The 14,674-nt window shown below is 45.3% G+C and overlaps 1 protein-coding gene across 1 annotated transcript in view; it reads right to left on the reverse strand.

The window, feature by feature from the left end:
* Positions 1–1,645: 1,645 nt before the first annotated feature.
* YPEL2 (yippee like 2) overlaps positions 1,646–14,674 on the reverse strand; it is a 43,160-nt gene continuing 30,131 nt past the window's right edge. Inside the window, exons 2-4 of the mRNA XM_021703915.1 lie at positions 11,401–11,444; positions 10,283–10,391; positions 1,646–6,320 (exon numbers count right to left, since the gene is read on the reverse strand). Of these exons, the coding sequence (XP_021559590.1) occupies positions 6,231–6,320; positions 10,283–10,391; positions 11,401–11,444 (243 nt within the window). The 3' untranslated portion in view covers positions 1,646–6,230. The remainder of the gene's footprint in view (positions 6,321–10,282; positions 10,392–11,400; positions 11,445–14,674) is intronic.

A 14,674-nucleotide genomic window follows, 5' to 3' on the forward strand; every position in this document is an offset into this window, starting at 1 on the left:
TAGGACATATTTTGAATCCACATTAATTCAATGTTCACCAAGCAGTTGTTAAGTACCTACTATTAATCAAGGGGCCAAGGATTACACATGTGATCTACTGCAGAGTATTAAGAACCAACAAAGCCAAGCTTAGGTTCTGCTATGGAATACACAATCCTTTTCAGGTAGCAGCCACCTAATTTGCTGATTCACACTCCCTGACCCCTTACACATTAAGCAGTCATGATGAGCAGACTGAGAAAGTGTCCTATGAAGCCACACAAGAATTAAGAAGGCTGGAGGAAGAGAGAGGCTGACATTTGGAACACAGTGCAGGGCAAGAACCTGGGCGGTGAAGCCAGGCTAGGATTCCTGACCCTGTCATTCCCCTGAAACCCTCCTGACCTCAATTTCATCATCAATCCAATGAGAATAATCGGCATTTGTCATTGCTTTTCTCATAGGGTGGAGAGGACTCCTGGGATGATGTGAGGAAGAGCCTCACGGCGGGGATCTTAAGTGAGGTCATGTAGCAAAGCACCCTAGCTGTGGTCCGGCCTGATCCCTGGATGGCCCCTGGGGTGTAAGAGCTTGGAAAGGGGAGGACCCAAGGACTGCTGGTTTGGAACCGGTCGTCTCCCGCACATGTTATCTTTTCTCTCCTCCCGGTCGGCCAAAGGCAAACAAGAATGAAATGATAACAGACACATCCACTGAAGCAAAACAGGTCACAGGAATAAGATAATACGCTCAAGGACAAATAAAGTCAACTGCAGCCTGGCCCAGAATGGGTAGGTGAAAATTCATGGGAAGACAAGGTTCTTATTTTATACAGAACAGGCTTTTAAAATACTTTCACCAATGTGAAAACACACAAATACACACATTTGGGCAGTTTTAATATCCTCTTTCTTCACTATTTAAGTTGCCTATATAAGGTGAGAACGCTGTAAGTTGTGGAGGCATGGTTTTGAAAAAGTTGATGTCTAGGCAAAAATACTTCGTCTGTTAAATGAAGGCACCAGCAAACAAAACTCTGTACGCTGACTGGCTGTGCAAGGCTATGCATATGGAAGATACTGGAGGAAAAGAAAAGCAGCTGATTTACTAGAACAGTCCAACTGCCTCACCCAGTGTCTAGAACCTAACAGATGTTTAATAAATATTTGTTCAGTGAGTGAGAAGACTTGATTTTCCATATACTGTAACTGTGAATACTTCTTTCCTCCTTTGTTAGCCAGTTATTCAGAGATAATGCTGCCTCTTTGTGACCTAGTTTTGTTGTTTTACAATTCTTTTATCTCTTCACTTAATGCAATCCAATTTCCCCCAAAGAAATTGGCATAAACAGAAAAGTTTGCGAGTTTTAGGAATATGGGGTTTAGTAGACAAAAATCCTAAAGGTCACTCAGGCATTTCTGATATCTAAAGATAAGAGCAGCATTTGCAGATAAGCAGGAGACCTGATTTTTATTCATTAATTGGCCAACTGTCCTTGGAACAAACAACCCCGCAGGGTCTCAGTTGAGAGCTCTGTGAATGGGGTTAGATGACCTCCTACAGGCTTTTCAGTTACTTTCAATGTTAAAAGTCAAGTTAAAAACATGCTGGGTCAATTAAGACAGATGAGCCCTCCAAAGAATATTTGAAAACTTTATTTTCTCAAATGAGCACCAACACAGATTGGAAATATGACAGAAACAATGCACTTTTCTCTAATACTGAATCACTATGTACAAATACAGGAAAAGGTGAAGACAAATTATTTGAAAATAATTATCTTTGTTATTGAAGCAAAGTGACCTGAAAAATGCCACCAAAAAAAAAAAAAAAAAAAAAGATAGGGAAAATAACAAAACCCAAACCCAACAAATACAGTTTGTAAACACAAGCATAAATAGAGATTCCGTATTGAAAGATCGTCTCTGCAGGTTGGAAAAGGGAACCGACTCTCACTTTCACCAAAATGTTATATAAAAATATACAGGCAGATCGAATTTGGTGATGGGAATAGCTTGTTTCTTCTTGGCTTTACCTTTCACTGCTGGCAGATTTCATGACTGTATTTTGCTTAAGAAAATGAAACATCTCTTTCCTCTACCTTGACCACTAGCTTGTTTTCTCATTTGAGGCAGACTCTTTGTTAAAATATGTAAGTTGATTGTGTTCAAGATTTTATTTCCCAGCCTCTTCCTGAACCTGAGGCAATCTGACCTTAAAATAAACTGTTTACCTACAAGGTATGTGTATTATTTTACTGATGTTCTTTCAACCCAAACCAGTTAACAATGTGGCTTCTACAACCACTGGAACCCTGGGGTACATAAGGAGTACACTCACATCTCAGTTAGAAACACATAGACCTGACTCTGCTTGATCTTCACAAACAAAAGATTTCCTTTACTATCTGGGAAAGTTGAGCACACAACGAAAAAGGAGCAAAGTGGCAACAGCTCCATGCTCAGAAAAACAAAATCTTCATGGTTTGTGCTGTTGGTCCAAAACAAGCAGAGAGAAAGAGAAGAAAGCCTTATGTGCCCAAGGTGTAAACTGTAGGTATAGTGTCCCCAATAAAAAAGAAAACAGGAGGCACAGTCCAAAGTGCTTTTTACACACACACACACACACACACACACACACACGCATTAAAAACAAGATTCCGATTTGTTGGAAATTCTTCCAACAAGAGGAATCACTACGCTGTTACTAAATCTGATTTTATTTATTTTCTTTTCTAGCCAATATTGGTGCAAGAAAATATTTCAATTCTCAACCTGGTAATGTACTGCAGAGTCTGCTCCATCTGGAAAAAAAATGCAGAGAGGCATTGCCTCTGTCCAGACTAAAGTGATACAGATCTTTTTTTTTTTTTAAAGAGTATATTGGTGATCACTGTTTCCCTTAAAATATACTTCAAGAAATGCAGAGGAAACCATAGAATTTTAAAATGAAAATAAAAAGTGCTCTCAGGGGATCTGAGAAAACAGCACCAAATATATTATTTAAAAAATTAAATATTATTTACAAAAGTATATTTCACAAGCAACTTTTTTTTTCATATATATATCCACTTGAAAATCTTTTTATAAAGGGGACACCTCTTTTTCACACACTGACCCACCAGTCAAGATTTACTCTATCCTATCTCCATGATCTTGCTGTCTCGGAGTTGGGGCAGCACTCAGTCGGGCCCAGTTGACAATCTGTGGGCATCAAGTCTGGCTGTATTTGATTCATGTCAAATCAACCCGTCAGCAGCCTGAGACTAACATCCTGGGGTCTGGGTGTAATCCAGGGCCACCGAGGCCACATGACCTAGGACAGCATAGGGGAGATGGACCTAGAGAGTCTGCCAGCTGGACTTCAGTTGCAAATGAAGGCAGCTGCTGGCTGAGGTACAGAACTTCACGCCTTTGCCTTTCTCACTTCGCACTTTCCCCTGCCCTACTCCCTGCGCCCTGCCTAGGCTTTACAGTCAAACTCCAATTCCCTGAACCCGCCAGGGGTGAATGGATGAGGTCTTTGGTTATGCTCTGAGTCAATAATTTGGTGAGGAAATTAAAGAATGAACTGACTGAGGCCATGAGTTGATGCGTCTCCATCACTCAGCTGTGGTCTCTCTAATACTGCTAGACGTTAGGTAGACAAGCCATGAATGGAGCTAAAGTTATAAGAAGCACTTTTGGTTTCATTGACACAGAGGGAAAGCCTAGTGAGTTGTTTTTTTTCCCCTGTAGTTATGGAAAAACCAACATTCTACTCGGATCTTTTGCACCAAGTATGGTGCCACGCACCCATTGGATGCTCAATGGGTAAGAACTGGGAAAAAAAAAAAAGAAGAAGAAAAAAAAACCAGAACCTGGGTCTAACTGGAGCCTACTCTGATCCATGCAACAGTCAGAGGCCTCATCCCCAAGGAAGAACAGTGGCACATCAGTCTCCTCTGCCCCTTGAAAATTCTAGGGCACCCCGTATCTGGTTTCTATGTCACCACACTCCATTTTCAGTCTCAAAGACAAAACACCTACCCGTGCTTAACCCCCATTTTCTTTCTATGGAAAGGAGTATCAACAGCCAGGACATTCCCTGAGCAAAGGGGCTAATCAAAATCTCTAAGTGAAGGCCACTACCTTCAGGGCAGACAGAAAGGAGGATCTATGATTTTTGTGCTGGCAAGCCAGCTTAGGAATGTGAAAGTTGAAAATGCTTTTTATTGAGATCTTGGCCCTGGGAGCCAGAAGAGCTCTTTCTCTGGGAGCGGAAATGAAATACTTCTTCTGAACTTCAGTCTGCTTTTTAGTAATGTGGGGAGCACTTAATCTCCCAGGGTTGCTAAAGTACCAAAAAATGTGGGTAAAAAGCCTCTGGGAACAAGATTCAATTTCTAAGAATCCTTTTGTGTCACAGAAGCAGTCTACCTGGAGCCACCCAGCTTCCTGTCAGTCCTGCCATCCGTCACCCTCCAGGGCAGGGCCACGCCTAGCTCAGGTCCCCCCTTCTGCAATCAGCCCACAGAGACATGAAAAGGCATTTCCACCATGGACTCACTCCCTACGGGAATTTGTCTGAATTCTGGAAATGTCCCTGGTTGGCTGCTTGAATCCTGATGACTTTTAAGGTGAATTCCCCTATAGGAAAATTTCCTATAGGATCAGCCTACTTAGAGAAATGAGATGCTGAGAATTACCTAACATAACCTGCACATATCTTAACATTAATTACATTTTCGGTCTAAGCAATAAAATTAACTCGGTTAAACGAGTTTCGGTCGTGCACCGTGTACTGGCTTACCTGCTGGTAGAATACACTTCACAGTGTTGGTTAACTAACTAACTCCTTTCTCTCATAAGCCTTATTAAGGATCTTTTCTCTGTTTCCCTAATATAATGAACTTTGGTTTGGTTTGCGAGATAGATGGGAGGCAGGGGCTAATACTGGAATTTGTAACTTGATGTTAGATATCATACCTAGGCCCTCCCCACTGCTGGACCACTCTGACAATTTCTCTCCACACAAAGCATTCAAGTCCAAGGAGAGCAGCTAGCGGCATGAGGAATCTACTGGCCAGGTTATCACTAAGCTCAAAGTCTTGGGACTTTGACAGAACTGGAGAAAAACACCTAAAACTCTATGTACAAAGAATTGCTGATCTCACTAAAGCCTTTGCATACCAAAGGGGAAAGATGCACTAACCTGTAATGGTTCAAATCTAAGCTATTCCCAGCATTGCCCCACCCCACCCCCTTCCTTGCCACAAGGCTCTTCTCTTACTAAGGGTCAGGAAAAAAGGTTAGACAGTCAGAATTGCTAACTGGTTCTACTTTTTATTTTTTCTGGCCCAGTATCTGAGCCATTTCTGCAGGAGCTCCCAAACTACCGCCCCCCTTTGTTCCCTGTCCTCCTCCATTACTGATTTTAGTTGGTTGGTGGCCAAAGCCTTTGGGATGTTTGGATCTTGCACCCATTGCAAATGGCAGTCCGCCTCTTCTCACCTACGGCGGCTGAAGAGGCAAAGATAACCCGAAGGAGCAGTGAGGCAGAGTTATCAAAACCACCTGGGCTTCTCACTCTCTGCTTCCACGACACCCCCAATTCAACCCAGGAGAACCAGGCCCCTGCGCCCCTAGAGTTAGGGCCAGTTCTTGCGCTCGCATGCAAACCTGGCACAGTTGGTGTCGGGAACAGAAGCTTCTGATCAGAGAGAATGCAGTCATGAGGTATTTTTTTTTTTTTTCTCTTTGTCCTTTTAGACAAGTCGATTATTTCAAGCCTAAGTTACCGGGACCCCGGGAGCAGCACAATTTTGTTCCTACCTCTAACGGCCCATCCCCTGCCCACCCCTGGGACCCTCAAGGCTCCCCCTTCCTCTCTTCCTCACACCCCCATGCTGTACCACTGCTCTCCTGACAAGAGGCCACCAGGCAGCTCTTACATGGGCCCTAGGGCCCTTACCAAGGTGGGTTGCTGCCATGCGGTCAGGCATCTGTTCCTTTCGTTGTTTTGTTTTCAGCCAACACTAGAACAGAGAGAGAAGCCAGGATCAACTCACAAACAGATACAAAGCAAAGAGACAGAGAGACAGCGATTTAGAGGCCGGTCACCAGAAAGACGGCGTCAGGGTGGGAGAATGCCCCAGATGGCAAGGCCCCTAAATGGATGGAACCAAGTGTTCAGTCACTCTCTCACGCTTGGGTAGAATGTTCGGTTGGATGGTGTTCACGTGGACACTGGGTTAGGTGGATACCCTCCGATCAGTCCCAGCCATTGTCCTTGATCATGTGTGCTAGCTCAATGATGTATTTGCCTTCTTTATATTTCTGGCTGCTTTCAAAGGCATGTTCCTAGGAGACACAAAGGAAGAGAAAAGACACCAAATGACCAAAGACAAGTAGGTGACTTGTAGCACAGAAGCATACAGGACCAGCCTGGCCCAGACTGAGAGAATTCCCGCCACTCAGACACGCCACGCCCCCTTCACTGAGCTCCAGCTCCGAGACAGCCCCGGGACTCTCTCAATATTTACAACCGAGTTTCAATATTTTGCAATTTAAATATTCTAAACATTTTTTCTCAATATTTACAATAGAATTTCTTCAGGATCTCTGCTCATTTAAGGCTTTGCCCAAACATCACCACCTTAGTAAGGTCTTTCCCCACCGTTCTACTTTAAAAGCACAACTTCCACCCCAGAACGCCCTCCCCGCCCCTCTCCCTGCTTCATTCTTCTCCACGGCACTTATCATTTTCAAACACACAGTACAACCTGCACATCTACTGTACCTATTGTCTCTCACCAGGACGACACAAATTTCATGGCAGGCAGAGGTTTTCATCTATTTTGTTCACTGCGGTATCCCTCGTGCCTAGAAGACTGCTTGCCAGATAAGAGGTCTTCAATAAATAACTGCTGAGTGAATGTGTGAATGTGTATGTGTGCGCGTGCGTGTGTGTGTGAGCGCGAGCGTGTGTAAAATCTGAGAGGAACTTGGTTTCAGATGCTAACCAGAAATGTGCTCTATGGATGTATCCATGAAGTTTCTATGTCATAATCCTCAACTGTACTGTTACACTTAGAGAAAGGACACTCAGGGAGAGAACAAAGTATTGGGAGTCCAAATAGGTCTCTCTCTCATTTATCTTGATGTTTCTATGTCAGGTGTGTTAAGTCTGTTTTTCCCTCACCGCCTTTCTCCAGGGAGTAAGGAGCTACATGAACTCTAGGCTGAAGAACCTGGCAGCCCTCACGCCCCACCCAGTTGCCAGGCCTCCAGAGAGAAAATGCAACAGAAACCACCTGGCAATTTACCATCCTAAATGTACAACAAACACTGTGGGTGGGCTTGCAGGCTAATAAGCCCCACAGGAAAGAAAAAAGAAAAAAGAAAGAAAAAGAAAAAAAAAAGCCCTGCATAGGTACAGGCTCAAAGGGATATCTTCTTCCCAGGCACAGATGTATAAAAACATCTTGGTGTACTATATGAAAAGCCCTGGTCATCACAGTCATTAGGTGGCTGAGCTCAATGTGCACAAGCTGTGGACATCAGCTCTTCTCCCAAGTCTTCCGACTTAGTAAGTAACTCAACCCTCCTGCTTGTAGGTTCTGGGCAGCATTTGTATGTACTGTATCTTCTGTTCCTAGAGCTCTGGGGAACTGAGTCTCCTAATAAGAGCTCACACTTGAGCCTCTTGTTGAGAGAGGAATCATTCCACAAAGTGGTGAGGGGAGGGGCGGTGAGAGAGAATGTGCAAACACATCACACACACGCAAGAGCTGTGGACTCAGCAGTCATTTCCCTGACACTTCATTATTCCTCAGCTCCGTGTGTGTGTGTGTGTGTGTGTGTACACAACAAAGGAATGTGGTTCGAGACTAAGACCTATTGTTCCATGTAGTGTGTTTAGGATAGGGAGGAGGTAAAAAGAAAACTAGGAAAGTAAGAATATATCCCTATTAAACAAACAAACAAAAGTCAAAAGAAAAAAAAATTCAACAGCCCCCAAGCCACAGGGCACTTGCAAAATGTCCTAACTGGACAGAGCACTAGATCTGGAGTCTGCAGAAATACCCCAGACTGAACCCTGGCCCCAGAAGCATCACTTAACCACTTGCGTTTACAATCGCAAACTTTCCATTTACAAAACTGGGATAATTAAAAGTACTTCACAGGATTACTATGAGGGTCAGAAGAAATAATGGAATGAAAGATTGGAGCACGGGCCTGGGACATGGGAGGTAATATATTTGGGAGACTGAGGTTTCCCTACTGTCCTGTGTATATCATTATGCCTGTCACGCTGTTTTATCCGTTTACCTGTAGCTTTCCTCCTTGACACCATGACTGTAAACACTCCCAAGGGCAAGCATTAGATCGCATTTACTTTTGTATCCAACACAAAGGCTTTTAATGAACCTCTGTCAAAGAAGTGAATCATTTTACCTGAAGTGAGGAGCAAAACCAATGAACTCAGATTTATCTTCTGTCTGTAATCCTGCACATCTTCAATGGAATAAGATGACCAAGAGGTTGGGGAAACAGAAGGGCAGAACATTTCTGAATAATCAAAACCAGAACTGTGGCCCCCAGATCACCCAGAGGGGCCACCGGCCATACAGGGGGAACAGAACAGCCAAGGCCAGTTTTTCCCACAGGAAGCAATCAGGGCAACCACAGGGATCTGTGACCATCTTGGCATCGTGACACATGCCATCTAGGGTGTTTCTTGCTAATTCTGAACATTTCAAGGGAAATGTGAAGGAGGGCATCTAAAGGCAATGCAGGGCGCCTGGGTGGCTCAGTTGGTTAAGCGACTGCCTTCGGCTCAGGTCATGATCCCGGAGTCCCGGGATCGAGTCCCACATCTGGCTCCCGGCTCAGCGGGGAGCCTGCTTCTCCCTCTGACCCTATCCCCTCTCATGCTGTTTCTCTCTCTCTGTCAAATAAATAAAACAAAATCTTTAAAAATAAATAAATAAATAAATAAATAAATAAATAAATAAATAAATAAAGGCAATGCAGCCCCACTGCAGACTCTACCTGCGGCAGTTAAGATTCGCACATTTTTGAACTTCGGTTAAATGGACTCAATACTTTTATGTTGGGCTTCTTTTGCTCAACATCTTTTTTATTTAAATAGATTTCTTCATGTTTTTAGAGCAGTTTTAGGCTCACAGCAAAAAGGAGCAGAAGGCAAGGAGGTTTCCCCTGTACTCCCTGCTCCCACATAACGCACAGCCTCCCCCATTCCTGGAGTCCCACAGAGTGGTGTGTTTTTCACAATCAACAAACCTACACTGACACATCATCATCACTCTGCGGGCAGTTCTGACGACTCCTCCGGGCTCTCCCAAGCTAACAAACAAGCTAACTAACCACAGGTCATATGAGCCAGCCCCACACTGACCCTGGACAACTGACAGGACAGGGAATTTATGGCATTTTACATGGAATAAATTGTCCTCCTGGAGCCAGGAAGACTCAACATCCCCACCATGACTGGGCAGAAAAAAGCACATGAAAATATCTGCCAATAATAAATATGTCTACCAGCAATAACAAGAGAAGTTTATCTCCATGGATCATCTATACCTCCTCTCACCCTGGCGAAGGACTGCTCACTCTAGGTATCAAGACATTAAAAATATTTGTTGAGTTAAACAGAGAAGGAACGAATGTCCACTAGGGAGAATCCAGCCATGAATCTATCTAACAGACGACATTAATTAACATGTTTGATGATGCCTAGCACAGGGCCTAGGACCTGAGAAATGTTTTGGGGACAATTACTGGAGCAAAGAGCATGGGCTCTGCAGTGAGATTCCTGGATGCCTATATCCTGGTTTGGCCATGTAATGGCTAGATAACTTCGGATATACTATTAACCTCCCTAAATCTCCGTTTCCTCATCCCTATTTTATGGATGGGTAAGGAAGCTTTACCCACCGTCTAAGGAAGCTGTGAAGAGTGAATAAAATAATATAGGCTTGGAAAGAGTAAGTTGTCAGGAAATGTTATGTGCTGCTATTATTATTAATTAAATTGTAAAGCAGATGTGTATCTGTCTGTCTCATGGGCAGGTGCAAAGGAATGAGCAGGAGAAGGGGACTGTCAGAGAAAAGGGAAGAATGAGTGTGGTAGACAGGGGTGTGCCAGGAATGGCTCTTTGGGTTCCACTGACTGTTCCTGGACGAAGATAATCCCACAAGGTCACAGGAAGCCAGGAGAAGAAAGCAATCTTCCAGCACGAGGCTCTCGGTTACTCCCTCACAGTCCTCTCGGCACCGACCAGACTCCTCAGTACTCACATATTTCCAGCCCAGAGTGGTTTTGCAGTTTTCACAGTAAATGTCTGCAACTGCATGGAGTCCTGTTAGCAACACTCGCTCTTCTGCAGGCCCGCAGCCCACATTAACTCTGTGCCAAGGGACAGAGAGAGAGAAAGGGTAGTTAGTCACACATTCATCCTCGGTCGTTCAAGCTGAGCTTGCAGTGAGAAAATAACTGAGCACGGATGCCTCAAGGGAAGCCGACACTGAGAAGGGCGTTGTTTATGACCAAAAGTGATAACAGCCCCTAAAAGGTAGCCACGTGGAAACATCTCCACTGAAATGCATTTGAGATCTGAAAGTTCTGATTCAGTGAGTCTATGAAATATAGTCTGTATGGTTGAGACTTTGCTTGGAAGCTTTCTAACTAATGCTTCTAATCTTGTGACCTAAGGCGACCAACTGATGGCCACACTGTGAAGACCACAGCCATGAGCACGGGTCCTCAGCTCAGAGCTTACTGAGGACTGAATGCAGCTGAAGATGTCAAATGGGACATCTGCACAGTCTTGTCCTGATTACAAGGATGAACGAGCCCCATAGTATTTCCAGCTGAACATGTGAGATTGTCATTCTCACAGTTCATCACACTTCTGTGAGCGTCCCCCCTTCCTTTCCCAGGTAAGAGGCTACAAAGGATGTGCCCAGCAGTGACGGAGAGCCCTATAGGCTGCGACTGCAGTGGGGGAGGCTCTTCACTACCCGGGCCTTTTCCTCCAGCCCCAGCTCCTGCAGTGGATCCCCGGGTCTTTTGTTCGACCTCCTCTCCTCCTGGATGACTCATCTTAGACCTGGTTATGAAGCCTCCATGATGAGGCTCTTGGAAGCACTTCAACATCTTCCCTATGAGCCTACAGCCCTCTGATGTGCCTACTGTGGGTAGTAAATGTATTATTCTTAGCCAAAGATGCTGCCCCCCCCCCCCAAAAAAAATTCCCCAAAGATAACTGGCTACCCAATGTGGAGAGTAATGTCCTGCAGGGCTTTTACTTTCGCAGAGGGGGCAGGGGGCCATTGTTTAATTATCACTGGGTGCTGCTTCCCCCCCCCACCCGACAAAATTTGTACCAAACCAGGGATGTACCAGAGACACTCACACTGAGTTAAAGAGGTATGCTCGTCCTTGACTTCCTTGGAACGACTGAAATGCAAGGAAACAAATCAATAGTTAGATATCCATTTCATCCACCCATTCGGGAAACCAGCCCTAAATCACAACAATGACGACCTTCCAGGATTGACACAGCAAAAAAAAAAAAAAAAAAAAAAAAAAGAATGGCCCCGAGCCGTTTAATAGTCAAGCTGGCAGCTAGCACGGGGGAGGACAAGAGGAGAGAATAAACAGAGCTACAGAGCTTGGGCCAGCCCACGCTTGGACTGTTTTCACCAGCCCAGGTGAGAAGATAGAAAAACCAAACTCCACAATGTCATTGAAAACTTCTTCCCTCCTGACACCGTCTGTTCTATTGATCCCCCACGATAATCCACATTGGCCTTTGCTGGACCTACTTATTTCAGGCATCTGTGCTGGCCACAGCTTTCCTCGAGGTGGTTAGGGAAATCAGTGGGGGCACCTTTACTTGCCCTCTTGGCCCAACCCCGAGAAGATGCCAGAGGATCCCCAAGGCAAGAAAGAATACACCACCAAACCTACACTTCTCACATCTTGTGATCCTAACGGCCGTAAGAGTAACAATCCTCCTGACTGGGAGCATGGGCACTCTCCTTTTGAGGTGTAAGCAACTTGATCTCTAGATCACATCAACGCTCATTAAGCAGCAATCCCATTTTAAATTCCAGCTTCGACATGAGCTGTTCTCTTCCGGCTGAAGGGTGGCAGAAGCTGGAGAAACGTGAGCCAGGGCTTGCCATTCAGTTTGGCATCTACTTCCATTAAGACAGGCCCTCGCCGTGTTTCCCTCCTCTGGTGACACCAACAGGTCCAGCTGACATGAGCCATCCGCGTACTGCGCTGCTGCCTGCATTTTTAATGTGGTCTGACAGTCGTACTCTGGATCCAACGTCCTAGTCCTCTCCGAAAACCACTCTAAAAACAAATAAAATAAGGGACTCTCCCATGACCTCTATTACTCCGTGGCTGGAGAAATCCAGTGGTGACTAGTTAACAGAGGACCAGAGGGTAGGAGAGAACCAGACAGGACACAGATCACTGCACACAAGACAGCCATCGTCAGAAATACCGGACTTCAGGGATCAAGGCCACCAGCCAGAAAGAAAGGCAAGATTTCGGACTTGTGGAAAAAGCTGCCTTTGGGGCAGCTGGACTGTTGGTTGCCTCCAACATGCAAACGCACCAGAGGCCTGTGCTCCCAGGGGTAGCTCCAAGAAGCAAGCAGATGTTTCCCAGCTGCTGTCAGACCTAAACCAGCTCTTCCCTTTGGGCTTTGAAACATTCCTGGGGAACAGAAGAAACTCCCAGGCTGGAATGAAGCAGGAATAGGAGTGTCCCAGCCTTGAAAACCTGGAGGTCTATGCCAAGTGTTTGGAAGAGACAGTGTCCCTGTGACACAGACTATGGATTTAGACAACCTGTTAGTTCAACCCTGGAGCACAAAGACACCCAAGCACTGGCAGGGAAGCCAAAGCTTCACCGTCTGGCCCCACCAACCTCTGCGGTCCCTTCTCTCGCTATAGTGTCCTCTGCTCTAGTCAGGCCAAACCACACGCAGTTCCCTGGAACTTGCCATCTCACCAATTTGCCCATGATGTTCCCTCAGATGGGAAGGCTCTTCCATGCCTCGGCTCAGCTTGCTCTCTTCCGTAAGGCTTTCCCTGACCTCCCCCTGGAAGAGGCACCCGTTGGCCCCCATGTTCTAGACTCCTCCTGTGCCCTGTCTGTGCCTGTTTCTTAGCACTTAATATACTGGATCTAACTGATATGTTTATTTTCTAACAACCTCACTGGATGGGGAGCTCCCTGAAGGTATGGGCCAAGTCTTCACTCTCTCTGAACCCCTAGCACAGAGCACATGAGTCTGGTATACTGTAGGCATTTATTATTTACTCCACAGGTGAACTGCCTCTAATTTCCTTTATTTCTTTTTTTTTTTAAAGATTTTATTTATTTATTTGAGAGAGAGAGAATGAGAGACAGAGAGCATGAGAGGGAGGAGGGTCAGAGGGAGAAGCAGACTCCCTGCCGAGCAGGGAGCCTGATGCGGGACTCGATCCCGGGACTCCAGGATCATGACCTGAGCCGAAGGCAGTCGCTTAACCAACTGAGCCACCCAGGCGCCCCTTCCTTTATTTCTTTAAGTGGCTTTAGTGATGTATAAGTGATGTCGTAAACCGTATCTATGTAAAGTGCACTATTTGTATCTACCTGTGAAACCATCACTGCAATCACGACTGTCATACCCAGAAGTTTCCTCTTGTCCCTCTTCACCTTACTGCCTTCCCTCCCCTCCTTAATCCTTTCCCACTCATCCACAGGCATCCACTGCCATCACTGTCGCTTGCATTTTCCAGTTTTTTATAAGTGAAATCACACAGTATGTAGTGCTTTTTGTCTGGCTTCTCTCACACAGCATCATTCTTCCAAGATTCATCCACTGTTGTTGCATTTTATCAAAAGCCCATTCCCTGGGGCACCTGGGTGGTCCCGTCAGTTAAGCTTCCGACTCTTGGTTTCGACTCAGGTCATGATCTCAGGGTCGTGAGATGGAGCCTCGCGTCCAGCTCCCTGCTCAGCGTGGAGTGTGCTTATCCCTCTCTCCCCTCATCTCTCTCGCTCAAATAAATAAACACAATCTTTAAGGAAAAAAAAAAAAGCTCATTCCCTTTTTATTGCTGAATCGTATTCCATTCTATGGATTTAACCACAGTTCCTTTGTATTTTTTGATTTTCATAGGGGATTTGGACTAGTCAACCTCCCAAGTCCCCTTACAGCTCCAAAATTATATTCTTTTATGATTCCTGGTTCTACATTATGGATAATCAGGAGCGTCATCTTCTAAGAAACATTTGTTATAAACTTCAAGTTTGGAGCTTAGAAGAATGAGACTATGGGAAAATAAATTCTAGAAGAAAGCAGACAGGAAGAGGACAACACAAAGCAACACAGCTCTACCATTTACAACAGGACAAGGCATTTATTTCCCAAACAAACACAGATCTGCTTTACCTAGAGACAACTGGGAATGCAGGGAGAGAAGCAGCATTTAAGACTTTCCAGGGGGGGCGCCTGGGTGGCTCAGTCGTTAAGCGTCTGCCTTCGGCTCAGGTCATGATCCCTGGGTCCTGGGATCGAGCCCCGCATCGGGCTCCCTGCTTAGCGGGAAGCCTGCTTCTCCCTCTCCCACTCCCCCTGCTTGTGTTCCCTCTCTCGCTGTCTCCCTCTGTCAAATAAA

The sequence above is a fragment of the Neomonachus schauinslandi genome, chromosome 15 (genome assembly GCF_002201575.2).
Source record: "Neomonachus schauinslandi chromosome 15, ASM220157v2, whole genome shotgun sequence".
Taxonomy (NCBI): domain Eukaryota; kingdom Metazoa; phylum Chordata; class Mammalia; order Carnivora; family Phocidae; genus Neomonachus; species Neomonachus schauinslandi.